The following is a 17,784-nucleotide window of genomic DNA, read 5'->3' as shown; positions in this document are numbered from 1 at the left end:
TCTTAACCACATTTGAATAGGGTAGCTGCTTAAACTCCAGAGAAAAAAATCCCCCATCTATCGGCTCCATATTTTCTCCGGTATATAAATAATTTGTTATTATTCCTTGGTAAGATAAAAACTCTTTCCATTCTTTTTCATTATAGATAACCCAATCATTTTTGTTACCAAATATTTTAATAATCGGAATAAATTCAATATCGTATAGGAAACCCACAGACACGAACTTGCACTTTGACTTATTCAAGCTATATTTTCTTTCACCTACAATAACACGTCCTGGTGTACATTTATCATTTTGTTCATTTTGGCTCTCAGAATACATTTTCAAAAGTGATTTTGTTAGCATTCATCACTGACTTTATTTGTTTTCCCCTACCACACATATCACGTGATTGTTTGTCTGACTTGTTTCGATAAGCTTGTAGACTATTTTTAGAAATGACGTAATGTTCTATTTTTAGAAATGATGTCATCGACATCTGGCAACTATATGTGGCTATTTTTAGGAAATGATGTAATGTTCTATTTTTAGAAATGATGTCATCGACATCTGGCAACTATATGTGGCTATTTTTAGAAGTGACGTAATGTTCTATTTTTAAGAATGATGTCATCGACATCTGGCATATTGAGGTCAAGGTCATGACCTTCACATTTCACATTTATTTGCGCTCTCATTATATCACTACTAAGGGTCACCCCTTTTATACAAAAAAACTACGCCACTGCATTTTTTACAAATCATTGTAACTAATTTATATTCTAATACACAAAATAGGTAAAAAAGATAAATTGAATTTTTTCCCTAAGATTCGCCGTTCTCAAGTTATTCATACCAATACAATCTCCTTGTGGCAGTCATTTCTAACCATAATATTACAAGATTATTTATGTTTATGCTTAAAAGTGAGTGCAATTTGTAAGCACACCAACAAAATTATTTATACTCTTTTCTACACCACCTGTGAGTGTATTAGTTTTCCCTAGAGGCCTAATACTCTTTACAAATAAGTACATTTTAAATCAAAATAATAATAAAATATATTTACCAAGCAACAGCAACTAAACAAGAACCAAATTAGCGGTACGTATTTACAACAATTGTTCAAAGTGCGAACCACCCACATCGATACATTTCTGTGACATCTTCTATTAATGGAATAAATTGAAGCTAATATCTTGTGGTGGTTTTCTTTTAATTCATTACACCCATCTTATATTCGTTGCAGTAGTTATGGTCTTGTATATATTTGTTGAAGTAGAATAAACTTTACATTTCAGATAACCCCAAACATAGAAGTCCAGGTGGTTTCGATATGGCAATCTGGCTGGACAAAACACTGGATCCTCTGCACCATTATGGCTGACATTGCCATTTCGTCTTCTACTTATCCGTCGCCCCACATAATTTTCATTAAGCCATTCTTATATTATTCTCCAAGAATGCGCAGAAGCACCATCCATTGTATCCAGCTATTTTGTCGTATATTTAATGGAACATCCTCTAATAATTCAAATAGATAGTTTTATAGAAAGTTTAGAAATTACTGGGAATTTAGACTTTATTGCAAATTATTCCGAGCCACATGTTCACAGAAAATTCGTGTTGAAAAGATCTTGTCCGAATTTCATGAGGATTTTCTTGTGACCAAATATGCAGATTGTGAAAATTCGCTACCCCTCGCATTTGGTAAATGTACATTTATTATTATTTTCATTTAAGTTGTTCTTATTTGTAAAGACAGTGGGTTAGGCTTCCAGGGGAAACTAAAACGCGTAAGGAACTCTACCTCACAGGCGGTGTGGAAACGAGTGTAAAGAATATTGTTGATGTGTTTACAAATTCCACTTACTTTTAAGCATAAACATAAATATACTAATTGTAATATTATGGTTAGAAATTTCTGCACAAGGGGATTGTATTGATATGAATAACCTGAAAATGTCGAATCTTAGGGAAAAAATTCAAGTTACATTTTTTACGTATTGAGTGCATTAGAATATAAATCCGTTACAAGAACGTGTAAAAAATGCAGTGGCGTAGGTTTTTTTATAAAAAAGGGGATGACCCCTGCCCAGATGTACACCACTGGTTGTACCTCTAGAGCTCATATTTTAGGGAATGCAAGGCCTACTGTCATAGATTATCAAATTTTATAAACAAAAAATCAATTTTTTTTAACAACTTCAACAACCTGTATCTCTAAAACGGGGCTGTTCCAGACCAATGTTTATAGATCAAACACATATTATTTTAAAGCCACCCTGTATATTATTCAGTTTAAATGACGTTAACAATTTTTTTCACTTTTACCACCAATATACTGGAAGAAGAAAGGTTTTTGAGAAATAATTTCCTTCTGATAATATACGAGTATAATTTACCTCAAATTATATTAGGTATCCCTTCCAGATTCCAGAAAATTACCACAAATTTTTTATTTAAACCTTATCCGTTTTACAACAAGTGACACAACACTTAATTTCAACAAAAAAGAAACAAATACTTTGCATTACCCTGTAGTAATTTATCCTTATTTCATCTTCTAAAGAAGAACCGTCTTCAGAAACACCATTTTCCATAATGAAAATCTCGGGGTCTTTATAATTTTCTTTCAGCCAAATTAGCAGCTTTTTGATTGCCCAGGGAGTTACCTGAAAAATGAAATAAGAAGATCAAATTCGATTTGGATATGATTCGAGTTTATATACGAACTAATAGAATACCTATTTTGTGTCTTACAATGTTTCATTATGAATGAAATTAATTCTATTTATTAGGCTTTTTGACAAAACATAGTAATGTTTTTGTTAATATTAAAGACAAATTACTTTTATCGACTTATTAATTACTGTCATACCTTCAACCAAGAAGAAGCAGAACTCGGCCAATCAGATGGTGTATACTCCTGAACTCCAATATCTAAGTAGTAGTTTGGAGTTCCGATTGTTGGTTCTGGAATTGCTCTTATGATGGAGGCGGAATACGTATTTAGGCCTAGGTAGTCATATGTACCGCGAATATAAGAGATCTCCTCGTCGGTGAACTCAGGAAGACGAGATTCATTTAAACCTTCAGCCGCACTTCTGTTTGCCACGCGAGTCTTCATAATTTCTGGATAGTCGCCATGAATTATTGGATTCACATACCAACCAAACTGAAATTAAAAATGATACTTATTAAGGTAACTGTCTATCCGATAGCGATCAATGCGAGGTTTCGAGAGCAGCTGTACAGCTGCAATAGACCGAAATTTAGTGGTAAAGATAGTAAACTTTTTATGTTTCATTTTATAAAAAATATTATTGTCGAAAAATAAATTGCAACTAAATCAATTTATGTAATGGAATTTTTAATACTCACAGTGAATTGACGTTTCGTTTCAGCGGCAGCTTCATTTTCAGCAGAATCATCTTCGGGTTCATGCCAATTAGTATTAAAAGCGGCTGAGACCTTTCCTATAATAAAAACACTTTACTTGACCGACTTCTAATTAAAGTACAACAGCGTTACCGTTCTGTTTGGATCTAAATTCATCGTCATAAATGTGATATGCTCTAGCGTGGGCTCGAATCACGTTGTGAGCGCATTTGTAGTCCAATACACCAGATTCCTTTATTACTGGTGCCATGTAACCATCTCCATAACCCAGAGAGCAGATCGATATAGGTTCGTTAAATGTTACCCAATATTTGACGTCATCTCCGAACAGTTCAAAACAGACCTTTGCGTAGTCGGCAAAAGCTTCTACAATGAAATCATCAGGCCATCCACCTTGTTCTTGGAAGACTTGAGGCAGATCCCAGTGAAATATTGACACCACAGGTTCTATATTATTACTCTTCAGTTCTTTAATGAGATTTTTGTAATAGTTCACTCCTGCTAGGTTCACCTTGTCAGAAGTACCTAAAACAATGGTGTTTTTTATTATAAAAATTACAGTCTGTTTAGACACCGTATTGGATGTGAAATAGTACAAAAATATATTCTTATTAAGTCCTACTAATTGATGTGATGATTTAAGTGTCAAACAAAATGGATTTGTATTACTATGTATGAAATAAGCTTTTATAAGGGAAAAAAATATAAGTAATATCTAATAATAGGATACAAATTGGATCGATTGAATTTACTTTGTTTTTACTTTTACTTTTGATCCTTTAGCAAGGAAACAAAAACATATGTTTTTGGTTAAATCACACCTACTCTCTTCATACACACAATTTCAAATGAAATAATTAGACGCTATGAAGCTCTAATAATTACTTTTTGGATTCCTTGAATAATTGTAATTATATTCCATAATGAATTCAGTATCATAATTACAAAGTTTGATTAAAGCTTAACCTTCACTAATATATTTTTATTTATTAAAAGGAAGTATTCACCATTAGGAAGAATTCTTGCCCAGGACAATGAGAATCGATAATGATTAACACCCAAATCCTTGAGTATCGCTACATCTTCCTTGTACTTGTGATAAGAATCGCATGCGATATCACCATTTGCCTTTCCTTCAATTAATTCAGGTTGAGTGTGTGTGAGATGATCCCAGATATTCTCCCCTTTGCCATCCTCATTCCATGCACCTACAAATAATATTTACAGTTTCTTTGTTACCCTCATTGTCTCTAACTTTTCATTTTCGGTATATTTTGTATTCAGAAGCGGTTTTATAATTCTTAAAATAAAATGAAATACCTTGTAAAAATTAAATTTGTAGAAATTTTAAATCCAAACTCGTCTCCATAAGCATTTTTTTATTAAAATTAATATTAAATACAAAAAATTAAAATAAATGTTACTAGCAGCCTTGATGTTAACAATTTGTAGTCAATAGTAGGGAATAAGTAATATCATAAAAAAATTAAATATAAAGTTTATTTAAAATATTTCTTTAATAACACCGGCCAACAAAAAAAAAAAGTTATGTGAACTTTACATGCAGTACATGATTTCCTGTGTATTTTTATCTCCTAAGCACGAATCCATAGTCTGTTTTGTTCCATCACCCTTCAGTTTTCCGTAAATCGCTGAATACCTTCAGAAAATCGCTAAAAATCTTCAGTAAAATCTTGACATACGACACATGTGTTTCGACGTAATTTTCCATCCTGAATCAGATTCCGATGTAAGAATAACTCTATAACCGACTAGTCTTCAAAAATCGCTGAAGATCTTCAGAAAAAAAGGCGAATTTTGAGAAGTGACGAGATCTTGACATGCGGCGTATGTTTTCGGACCTCCTTAATCCGAATCCAATGTCAAATTTGCTCCATCAGGAGGTAAAATTACGTCGAAAGACATGTGTCACATGTTAAGATCTCGTCACTCAGAAGACTTTTAGCAATTTTCTAAAGGTATTCAGCGATTTACGGAAAACTGAAGGGTGATGGAGCAAAGCAAACTATGGATTCGTGTTCAGAAGACAAAAATACACCGGAAACCATATGCCGAATATCAAGATCTTGTCACTTCTCAAAATTCACCTTTTTTCTGAAGATCTTCAGCGATTTTTGAAAACTAGTCGGTTATAGAGTTATTCTGACATCGGAATCGGATTCAGGATGGAAAATTACGTCGAAAACATATGTCGCATGTCAAGATCTCGTCACTTCCTAAATTTCTCCACTTTACTGACGATTTTTAGCGATTTTCTGATGGTATTCAGCGATTTATGGAAAACTGAAGGGTGATGGAGCAAAACAGACCATGGATTCGTATTCCGGAGACAAAAATACACGGGAAACCATATGCCGCATGTCAAGATCTCGTCACTTCTCAAAATTCGCCTTTTTTTTCTGAAGATCTTCAGTGATTTTTTAATACTAGTCGGTTATAGAGTTATTCTGACATCGGAATCGGATTCAGGATGGAAAATTGCGTCGAAAAACATGTGTCGCATGTCAAGATCTCGTCACTTCCTAAATTTCTCCATTTTACTGAAGATTTTTAGCGAGTTTCTGATGGTATTCAGCGATTTATGGAAAACTGAAGGGTGATGGAGCAAAACAGACTATGGATTCGTGTTCCGGAGACAAAAATACACGGGAAACCATATGCCGCATGTCAAGATCTCGTCACTTCTCAAAATTCGCCTTTTTTCTGAAGATCTTCAGTGATTTTTGAATACTAGTCGGTTATAGAGTTATTCTGACATCGGAATCGGATTCAGGATGGAAAATTACGTCGAAAAACATGTGTCGCATGTCAAGATCTCGTCACTTCCTAAATTTCTCCATTTTACTGAAGATTTTTAGCGATTTTCTGATGGTATTCAGCGATTTACGGAAAACTGAAGGGTGATGGAGCAAAACGGACTATGGATTCGTGCTCAGGAGACAAAAATACACAGGAAATCATATGCCGCATGCAAAGTTCACATAACTTTTTTTGTTATATATATATATGTCGGAGATGTCTTTCTCACGGTCCGAGTCCTTCAGACTTTGGAAATTACAGAATTCTTTACTCAGAGAATACCCTTTTATAAATTGTACTTAGACCATAAAACTTAGAAATAGTTATTTACGAATTAAGCCGGTTATGTTATTCTCGAGTTTTATGAGGGCAAGCTTGGGTTTGGAGGGACTTACGGGTCACTCAACGTAGCCGCGGTCAAAGGATAGATATCATTTACCTTATAATTACATTATAAGGGATATAACGAATTTGATTGGTTCCTTTAAGAATAATTTTAACCGGACGAGTGAAGAGTAGTACAGAGAGATGTACTGAAGGCAGTTCTACTTGAGCATTGAAGACGTGAGTACACTGCTATTCTGTTGACCGTGGATTCGTTATTGAGCCTCTGGTTGTTGTCATAAAACACCTCAAGTACTTTATTTGTAACGTTTTATTTTAAATCATTTTCATTTACGGTATTACTTATTATTTCGTGAAGAAACTTTTGTTTAATCTCTTGATCTTCTTTGTTTTATCGTATACAGTCGCAGCTAAAGGTCCAAAAGTTATGACATAGTTATATACTCGTCAACAGCGAATCGTTTATAAAAGTCAATTATTTTGCTCCAATTTCTCAAGAATTGAAGGTACAAAATAAATTTCATTCCAAATATGATTTTAAGCAAAATTTCAAATTATTGCACCTATACTTCGCTCCTTAATGCCTTAGAGCAAGCAATTTAAAAAGAACTACATTTTTGCTTATTTAGACGCCCCCTATTATCTAAACGAAGCTTGGTCAACGTAAGTTTAGGTAGATAATTTAATTTCATTATCCATTGAATATTGGGATACCCTTTATAAATAATATGAAATGTTTTTTCTTGTAACAATAATAATAAGTACAACTTTTATGCATGCGCGGCTTAAGATATCGCGTTTTATTAAGTTACCAGCCCCTTGACTAACTAATAATCTTAAACTCATGATGAAGCTACGAAATTAGGCTCTATTTAAATTTAAAAAACGCAGAACGTAGAATGCTTGGAAGGAATACAAAGAACTTCGGAATTTTGTCACAATGGCGGGGCGAAATGAAATCAAAGCTTTTCTTCGACATAAGTTTGCGGTTGATCCAAAGAGATTTTGGCGCACTTTGAGATATTTAAATATAAATTCCGTTCCTTATGTTTACCCAGGCAATATTAGTAGTCCATCATCTTTTAATAAGTATTTTGTTAATAGCGTACCTTCTCTAAGTTCAAATAACAATAATTTTATTACCGACACCTATTTTAATAAAAAAATTTCAAGTATTATCTATAAGTTTCAATTCACATTAGTGACTGAAGAATGTATCGAAAAGGTATTACCGCAAATTAAATCAAACTCTACTGGCACATATGGCGTAAATCTCAAGATGATCTTATTAGTTACACCTTTTCTTAATAGCTATATCACACATATTGTGAACAGCTGCCTTGTATGAGCTAAATTTCCATCTTTTGGAAAAATGCTAATATTATACCCATACCTAAAGTAAATAATCCCTCTCAAACAAATCAGTTTCGTGCAATTAGTATTTTGCCTACTATATCAAAGATACTGGAAAAGATTGTGTATGTACAATTGAGTGATTTTTTTCTTAGTAATAAAGTTATTCCTCCTACGCAATCGGTTTTCGTTCTTTGTACAGCACATCAGCAGTTACATGTTACGGATATATTTCGAACCTCAGACAATAAATTAAATACATGTTTGATACTGTTGGATTATAGCAAGGTTTTCGATACCTTAAATCATAGAATTCACTTAAAACTTAAATACTTCGGATTAAATGAGAACGCCTTAAAATTTACGTCCAGTTACCTAGATGGTCGCAAACATAGAGTCACTTTTGGTTATTCTTTTTCAGATTGAATAGAGATGTGCCGCAAGGAAGTATTTTTGGGCCTGTGCTTTTTGCTTTATATACTGCCGATTTTTCCAAGTTTTTTTCATTTTGTAATTCACATCGGTCTGAAGATGATACGCAAATTTATTATTCTTTTTCTTTAATGAAGATTTAAATAAAATTGCTGAAGTATCTGAATGTCATGGTTTAATCTTAAATGAAACAAAATCCCAGTTGATAATATTTGGCAGTCAGGAACTTCATAATAATAATAATAATAATAATAATAATAATAATATTTATATAACCACTTTCCTGCAAGTAAAAGCTTTATTAAAAGATGCTGAGAACAGTTATTCAGCATTAAATAAGTATTTATAAATCCAAAATAGGCGCAGCTTATAAAATCATATAATATTTATTCCACCTATTAGTGTTCTGTCGTTACATTCTTACAGCATTTATAAAATATACTATAAAACCTTTATACAGAAAACATAGGCTGCATAACCGATGTACACTATTGTCTTNATGATAATGATAATGATAATGATAATGATAATGATAATGATAATGATAATGATAATAATAATAATAATAATAATAATAATAATAATAATAATAATAATGCATTTATTGCCCAACAGAAAACATTCCATTTACAGGACAAAATAAGTAGATAATTATAATATAAGCATACTACTGTACAATAAATAAAGAAAATGTCTTGAATGAATGTCTTTTATTACAATTATTTAGCTCAACATGTACATGTAAGTAAATAGAAAATAATAAGCTTGTAAAGGGGCGAAGTGTCAGTTTAAAACTGCTTTTCAACTTAACCCCTAGAAACAGTATGAATAAACAGAAAAAAAATAAATGAAGAACACAAAATACCCTAAGTATAATAAAGTCTCTATACATAATCCCTACAGAATATGAACATAAATTGAAAAATATATAGGTACACATATATGTATATGAATCAAATGAAAAACTCGTAGTGACAAAGTGAAAAAAAAACAAACAGTTAACGACATCCAAAAAGACAGTTTAGTGACAGCAAATTTTTAACTAGTATTAAAATCATCCAAAAGAAATTGCTTTAACTTTTTTTTAAAGTTCAAAATAGTGTATGACTTAAAACAAACGGGCAAAGCATTATATTCTTTACAGGCGTGATAGATAAAACTTCTAGTATACAGGGCAGTGGCGTGGCGAGGAATCTCTAATAAACGCGAATAACGAGGATTAAACATCGAAGTGGCTTTATGAAGCCTCTTAAATTTTTTATGTAAGTATACAGGGCATTTTTGCTGAAGAATTTTATGAGTTAAACATAAAGAGTGCAACTTACGAGAGTACGAAAGATTAAGAAAATTATGTTTTTTAATTAACTCAGTAATTCCTCGTTCAAATTTTCTAATTCCATATGCAAATCTAAAACAACTATTTTGAATTCGCTGCAAACGCTGAATATCGGAGTGTAGTAGAGCTGGGCCATAGATACAGTCACAGTATGAGAGCTTTGAAAATATTAAAGAATTACATAAACTGATTTTTAGAGATGAATCCATGATGGCACGATGGGGATAAAGTTGCTTTAAGGTATTATACGATGATCGACACAGATTGTTTACATGCTTGGTAAATCTTAGCTCCTCATCAAACCAAAGTCCCAGATTATTACACTCATTGGTAAAATTTAAAGAAATATCTCCTAATTTTAAATTCAATTCCATTTTCGCCATAATACGTTTATTTTTAGGACCAAAAATTATGACTTTAGATTTGTCAGGATTTAGCTTCAATCTATGAGCAGCAGAGATATTTAACAATGAGTTTAAGTCGTAATTAATACAATCATTAAAAGCAGCTAAGTCCGTAACACGACAATTGAGATACACTTGGGTATCATCAGCGTAATGATGCACAGAACATTTATTCAAAAATGTATAAAAATCCGCTATATAAATAGAGAACAGCAAGGGCCCTAAAATGGACCCCTGAGGAACCCCATGAGTCACTGGCAAGACGTCAGACACATTAGAGTTTATGATTACTTGCTGTGTTCTGCCAGACAAATAACTAAAAATGTAGGAAGCAGCACTATTGTCAAAGCCAAAGTACATTAACTTTTTACAAAGGATAGAGTGGTCCAATGTGTCGAACGCCTTGCTATAATCTAAAAGAATCAAGGACGTAATTAAACCATTATCAGTGGCGTTATAAATTTCATCTGAAATATGTGCTAATGCAGTAGTGGTACTGTGCTGAGGCCTAAAGCCGGACTGAAAGGAAGGGATAATATCATTATCAAAAATAAACTGCGACATTTGTGTTTTCATAACCATTTCGAGAACTTTGGAGATAGTAGGCAAGATACTAATAGGCCGAAGATGATTTAGATCGGTAGCATTAGGTATTTTCGGCAACGGAATAACATTAGCATTTTTCCAACATCTGGGAAAAGTGTGCGTTAAAATGGATGTATTAATTATATAAGTAAGGTGATTTAATAAATGTTCTGCAACCAATTTGAGCATGATAACAGAGATATAATCAGAACCAGCTGATTGAGATTTGATCAAATTAATGTACTTACTAATATCATTGGTGGTCACAGTATGAAAATAAAATTTATCATAATTTTAAATGGAACATAATTGTTATATTTATTAAGCAATTCAGCTTGTTCATGAGAGGATGAAATTGGCATGACATTATTAAAATAAGTATTTATTACATTGGGATCATGTAAGTGTATAGGAAGGCAAAATTCTCCAGCTGAACCTGCTGAACCGACAACCTCCATAACATAACAATAATAATTTCAAAATCAAAATAAATGGACTTGACCTAATTTCCACATGTGTGGAAAATCTGGGAGTATATGTCGATTCTCGTCTAAGGTATGAGATACATGTGTCACATTTATTACAGAACTGTTATTATAAACTCAAATTGCTCTGCATGTATAAAGGTTACCTATCAGTTGAAATTAAACTTAAACTGACTGACACATTAATTCTCTCAACTCTAGCATTCTGCGATATTCTGAAGTGGCCAGCACTTACTGTTAAAGACAAAAACAGCCTCCAGAAATTACAAAATACTTGTCTAAAATTCTGTTACGGTGTTCGAAAGTATGATCATATTACACCACTTTTTGGTTCTTCTAATTGGTTAAAACTGGAGTAGAGATTTATTGTGCATTTGGCTACATTAATATACAAAGTTATCACTTGGGAACAACCTTACTATTTGCGTGATAAACTAATTCGTGGTGCAAGCATGCATAATAGAATTACTCGTCACTGTAATAAATTGGTCCTGCCAAGACACTGTTCTGAAATATTTCAACGCTCTTTTAGTTACAATGCTGTAAAACTTTACAATTCTTTACCTATAAATGTTACCTCTTGCTCCACTGTGACTAGTTTTAAAACTGCAATTAAGAAACACATTGTTGCCCTTAGAATATAGTAGTGTTTATTTACTCTGTGTATATATTGAGATGTATGGAAATGTAACATATTTAATAAAATAAATATTGGTTTGGAAATTAAAAAAAAAACTGAGAAAATTTATGTATCGAATTGGCACTAATTAATGTTATATATAATGTATTATAAATTGCATATGTGAAAGGGGTAAAATGAAAGAAAGAATTATCTGACAGTAATATCTTGTCAAATCAGAAATTTCCAAGACAATAAAATGTAAGAAAATTTGAAAACAGTCGTGTGTTGAAATGATAAAATTAAATTGATTTTTTATATAAATGTGAAATTATTTTAAAATAGTTATTAAGTAGTGAGCAATGAAAAAATTAAAAATTAAAACGTGGAAACAGGAGTGCGGTTATTTGGAAACGAGAAGAAAAAAAAAAGTTTGTTAGTTGATTTTAGAAAATTGAAGGAAGGAGATAATTAATCAAAAGTTAAGAGAAATACGAAGAAAAGATAATTTAAATAATTAAATACAGAAATCGTGTATATAAAACATAAACAGAAACAGAAAAAGGTAATTAATTGACAAATATTAAGTAAATTATCAACATTTCCCAGAGGGTAGAGTCTTCTGTGGAGGACCAAATACAAGATAATAAACCGAATACCAGATAACAAACCGAATACCAGATATAATAGAGGAGCAGACAGACAGTAGAAGATTTATTCTTGGAGCAGAGCAGTTAGCTTCGAGAATTGCAGTTGAACTTTAGAAAAACGAGACAGGATCATCAAAGTTGAACGGAAGGACTGTGTCTAAAATTGGAAAATAATTGTGAGAGATTTTTTATATTGTAAATAGAAATAAGTAAATTAGTTAATAGTACTGGCATAGGTTACGTAGAGAAAATATAAGTTCATCTAAATTGTGTCAAACAAAGAATGAATTCAATTTAATATATATTTTTTTTGAAAATCAGGACTTCATTCTTTGATGAAAAGTAAAATATTACTTTCAAGTTTATTTTGTATGAAGATTTTTTTTATTTTCAAAATTAATAAATTTTCATATTAATCAAAATTTAATTCTAAGAATAATTTATCGTGGTAAGAAGAAATTTAAATTTATAAAACAAAAGAAAAACAAAATATAAATTTCACTGAGACTAGTGTCTACCTTTCAAGCAATTGAAGGCAAGTAGATTTTCCTATTTGACAATCTGAGCTATCCAAAGGTACATAAACATAAATTGCACGACTAAATAAAATAACATTACAATATAATATACAGGGTGATTCAGAACTTATCCAAAAAAAGAATTCTGGATGTACAGGGGACCCTTACAAATACACTTTTGTAAAGAAAAAATCAAAAAGGGCAGTTCGAAAATGATTTAAAAATACACTTCTGCACGGCACTGGAAACTGGTCCACTGTAAAACCTGACCTCGCACAATGCGACCGGCATGGCGGTGTGATAAAAACGGACAAAAACTTTCGCAAGGAAAGAAATATGTAAATAGAATTTTATCGCACCTATTTTATATCGGCAAATTCAACTGCTTTTGCCTTTATTAATTAATAAAATTAATTTGTGTTTTTAAATAATAAAATCATTTGACATACCCGATGTTACAACAATTGTTCAAAATTTTATCCACCAATGTGTAAACACATTTGGGTCCGTTGTACTCAGTTTCTACGAACTAACACAAATGTTGTCTTGTTTCACCATAACACAAATGCTTTACCATAAATTAAAACGATATCCATCAACATCGAGTTGCTATACACGCAAACCATTTTTGACAATAACTACTAAAAAACTATTGTAAACACCACAGTTAACAGGTAAACACTATCGCAACGACGATTGCACAATCGGATTTCAGTATTCGGAGTCGCTGAGGCCACGTGGCTCTTAACGCGTATTGCGAATGACAAATGTAGTGGTTAAATGTACAATAACTTCAACAATTTTTTTCTCGGAAACTATAAAGATTTTACAAAAATTTTTGTTACGATATTGACTCCATTTCTTATGCTACATCTATTTCCATTTTTTTTTTTGGATAAGTTGTGAATCACTCTGTATGTTTATGTATTTTTTGTTTAAAGCGGGCGGTTAGAATGAGTAGTTCTGCTAGATCTCGCTGCCATTTATATGATTATTTTTTAATAATTTGTTTTATATGAAAATAAAGGCATATTATTATTATTATTATTATTATTTTATTTATGGCAATATTGTGTTCATTATTTTGATGTTGGTTCATTCCACGAATGCACGGTCTGTTTAAAAAATTCTAATCTGTGGTTGCCTCTACAAAATTCACCTCATCAAAATTATTAATAAAAAACACGACCATACTTAAACAACCAGTGAAACTTGGGAATGCAATTACTGTTATCCCTATTTATATTATGCGCAAGGATAATAAGGATCTCGCAGGAGCGTATAAAGAAGGTCAAAGTAAAGCTGATATTTCCTATAATCTTTTCTTATGGTCCTCCTAACGGAGATATACAGGGTGATTCATTAACAATGGGATATTCGGAAGCTGAAGATATTACACGTGAAATGGTGATCATTGGCGCAAATATGCCTTATCCGAAAGTTGATAGTTTCGGATATACAGGGTGTTGAAAGTTAAAATTTTAAATCGTTTTTTTGCTATTATTCTAAAAATATGTAGGTTAGGAAGTTGAAAATTTGTGAAACTATATTTTTTTAAGCGACGAGTAAGATGCGTGTTGTAATTTCAGCGTTGTTCATAGAGGGCGCCACTTACGACCACTTTTACCGAAAATTTAGTTAATAACTTTTTATCCTGTATGTCTAACATGAAACTTGATTCAAAACCTGAAAGAGCAATAATTTTTCCATTAATTATGTATTCTTGTTTCATTTCGGTATCTCGATCCGTTTTCGAGAACGAGAACACTGTGTTCATGTTATTACAACAATTAACAATAAAACAAATGAACTTTGTAATAATGATTTAAAATAATTCTTCGAAGAATCCACCGTTGACACTTTACACAACGTTTTCAGAGAGATCTTCGAGTTTGAAACAACATATTGGGATTGCGTTTGACTTCGTTGGCAGCGATTTGTATTCTTTGTCACAACTCTTCACGCGAACCAATAGATTATTTGTAAACTATATCTTTCATTCGAGACAAAATAGAAAAATCAAGAGGATTGAAGTCCGGACTTCTGGGTGGCCAAGTAAAAATGCTTCCACGGCTTAAAGAAGTTCCACTTTATGTAAGAAGAGACATGTGGTTCACGAACAACGGAGCTCCACCGCATTTTTCTCGGCCAGTGCGATCATATTTAGATGCAGTTTTTCCAAATCGCTGGATTGGCCATGTAAGCATTTTTGCATGGCCACCCAGAAGTCCGGACTTCAATCCTCTTGATTTTTCTTTTTTGTCTCGAATGAAAGATGTAGTTTACAAAGAATCTATTGGCTCGCGTGAAGAGTTGTGGCAAATAATACAAATCGCTGTCAACGAAATCAGACGCAATCCCAATATGTTGTTTCAAACTCGAAGATCTCCCAGAAAGCGTGTAAAGTGTATCAGTGTCAACGGTGGATTCTTCGAGCAATTACTTTAAATCATAATTACGTATTTTATTTGTTTTATTGTTAATTGTTGTAATAACATGAAGAAACACTTGGTTTGTTTCGCTTTTAATTTCTCGTATTGTCAAAACATAGTGTTCGTTAAATCGATTTTTCTCGAAAACGAATCGAGATACCGAAATGAAACAAGAATACATAATTAATGGAAAAACGATTGCTCTTTCAGGTTTTGAATCAAGTTTCATGTTAGACATACAGGGTAAAAAGTTATTAACTAAATTTTCGGTAAAATTGGTCTTAAGTGGCGCCCTCTATAAGCAACGCTGAAATTACAACACGCGTCTTATTCGTCGCTTAAAAAATATAGTTTCACAAATTTTCAAGTTCCTACATATTTTCAGAATAATCTCAAAAAAAAAATTAATTTTAACTTTCAACACCCTGTAGTTCAGAAACAACTTTCGGATAAGGCATGTTTACGCCAATGATCACCATTTCACGTGTAGTATCTTCAGCTTTCGATTTTCCCATTGTTAATGAATCACCCTGTATATACGGCTCAACGGCGAATCAAGATATTTACCTTTTTGCAATTTAACTTTAAAACTACCCAACTTGTATTCGATTTTGGGGTAGTATATTGCAGATAATTGACCGTGATTTCACATTAAAACTCATATTTTAGTAGGTACTACAAGTTATCCAGAAATGGACCAGCGTAACACATATTTTTTCAAAATTTTGACAGATGTACACATCGAACTGCAAATATTATTTAAAAATACAGCATTTTTTTATTTCGAAAAAATGAACTGTTTTAGAAGTCAATCAACTTTAGAAACAATAGTAGATTATTTAGTACAAGAGTAGCAACAATTTGTAATGTTTACAAATTTTTTCATGCATTTGGTTTATTTAACTTAACAAGTCCAAAGACACAATAAATATCTTAAGAAAAGCAACGTTTTAAAATAAACATTTACTAGGCACATGTTCAACATGTGCTTTTTCAAGTGTACTTCATTTTAAGCGCTTAGTGCGTCAATAATAATGATTAGTGATAGATAGATAGATCGAAGCTTGCCCGTTTCATCATCACTTGTAAATATTAGAAGAGAACTTTTGCAGAGAACAACACAGTACTGTAATTAGATTAGAGATAAAATTCCTGAGAAATCTTATTTTATGTGCATTGAGAAAATATTCATAGAATAAAAATAGTGTAGAAGGCCTTGATATTGAATGGGTGGTTTCAGAGATACAACCGAAAATGTAAAACTCTAGGTACGCTTAAAAACCCGATATCTCCATAAGAAGGAACATTAGGATATAAATAAGGTTTCCACTAGAAATTTGATTAAAACCCTCCATCATAATAATGTGATTATTGTTTCATTACATATGAACAACTTACCTTCAACTTGATAAGAAGCAGTAGCGGTTCCGAAGAGAAAGTCATCCGGGAAAGTTTTGTTGTTTATTTCATCATCGCAAAGGCTGTAAAAGAATAAAGGTTTTTTTACCCAATTATCTTTGTCATAACAATATAAATATGTTTTTTTTTCAAATTAATATCAATAAAGCAATTTCAAAATATTGTTTAAACTTGCCCTCTTTATACATTTAACCATTTTTAATGCAAGTTTGCATATTTTGTAATAGGAAAAATAGGAAACAAATCTCTAAATTTAAAGCCTGAAATAACTTCCTACATTTTCATTCGTGTTTGACTATTAGCACTATAGTCCAGTCGATATCAGTTTTAAAAGTAGGTTGTATGGATGTTTCATATAGTAACGCTAATTTTTGAATGATAGATTGTAGATAGTAGAATGATAATTGCGATATGCGCCTGCTGAAAAAGTTGTGCATAATTGTTAGCGCAAGAAAATGTGAAAAAACATTAAAAAGGCGTATTTTTCTCTTTTTTTTTCTTGTATAACTCGGAGAATATTGATATTAGAGAAAATAATCAAAGGAAAAAAAGTTTCGTTTTGAGATTTTCTTCAAAATAAAAGTAGTCCTGAATTTTTATGTGCATCATTGTTACTACAAAACAGTATTGACCGAAAAAAAATCCTTAAAAAAGATCGTCTTTTCATGAATTTATTTCAGACCTTGAATTTAGAGCAGCCGCATAAAAAATATGGTTCTGAGTACTTCATGATATGGTAGTATCGCAGAAACTTTTTCATCGAAATCGGACGGCTAGATTTCGCACAACTGAATTGTTAATTAAGAAAATATAGAATTATACTTATTTTCAATTCTCTTTCACTGTAAAACCAATGATTATTTTGAACTTCCAATTTTTATACATAACCTTTGGAGACAACTATCAATCCTCATTTAAAAATTTTCGATTTTATCCATTTTAGCAACAATTAGATTTTTTTCAAATTTTCTTCGACAAAATACTTATAAACATTTAGAGCT

At 31.9% G+C, this 17,784-nt stretch overlaps 1 protein-coding gene across 1 annotated transcript in view; it reads right to left on the bottom strand.

Moving 5' to 3' along the window:
- Positions 1–2,520: 2,520 nt before the first annotated feature.
- The window catches only part of LOC108912650 (myrosinase 1), a gene marked incomplete at its 3' end in the record, with an annotated part of 17,112 nt that continues 1,848 nt past the window's right edge, over positions 2,521–17,784 (bottom strand). The window contains 6 exon segments of the mRNA XM_018717956.2: positions 2,521–2,658; positions 2,865–3,161; positions 3,368–3,462; positions 3,518–3,910; positions 4,393–4,593; positions 16,763–16,845. Of these exon segments, the coding sequence (XP_018573472.1) occupies positions 2,521–2,658; positions 2,865–3,161; positions 3,368–3,462; positions 3,518–3,910; positions 4,393–4,593; positions 16,763–16,845 (1,207 nt within the window).

This window comes from Anoplophora glabripennis, unplaced genomic scaffold (genome assembly GCF_000390285.2).
Source record: "Anoplophora glabripennis isolate ALB-LARVAE unplaced genomic scaffold, Agla_2.0 scaffold1016, whole genome shotgun sequence".
NCBI classification, from domain to species: Eukaryota; Metazoa; Arthropoda; class Insecta; order Coleoptera; family Cerambycidae; genus Anoplophora; species Anoplophora glabripennis.
The sequence above is the reverse complement of the archived record's forward strand: the minus strand, read 5'-3'. Positions and strand labels throughout refer to the sequence as shown.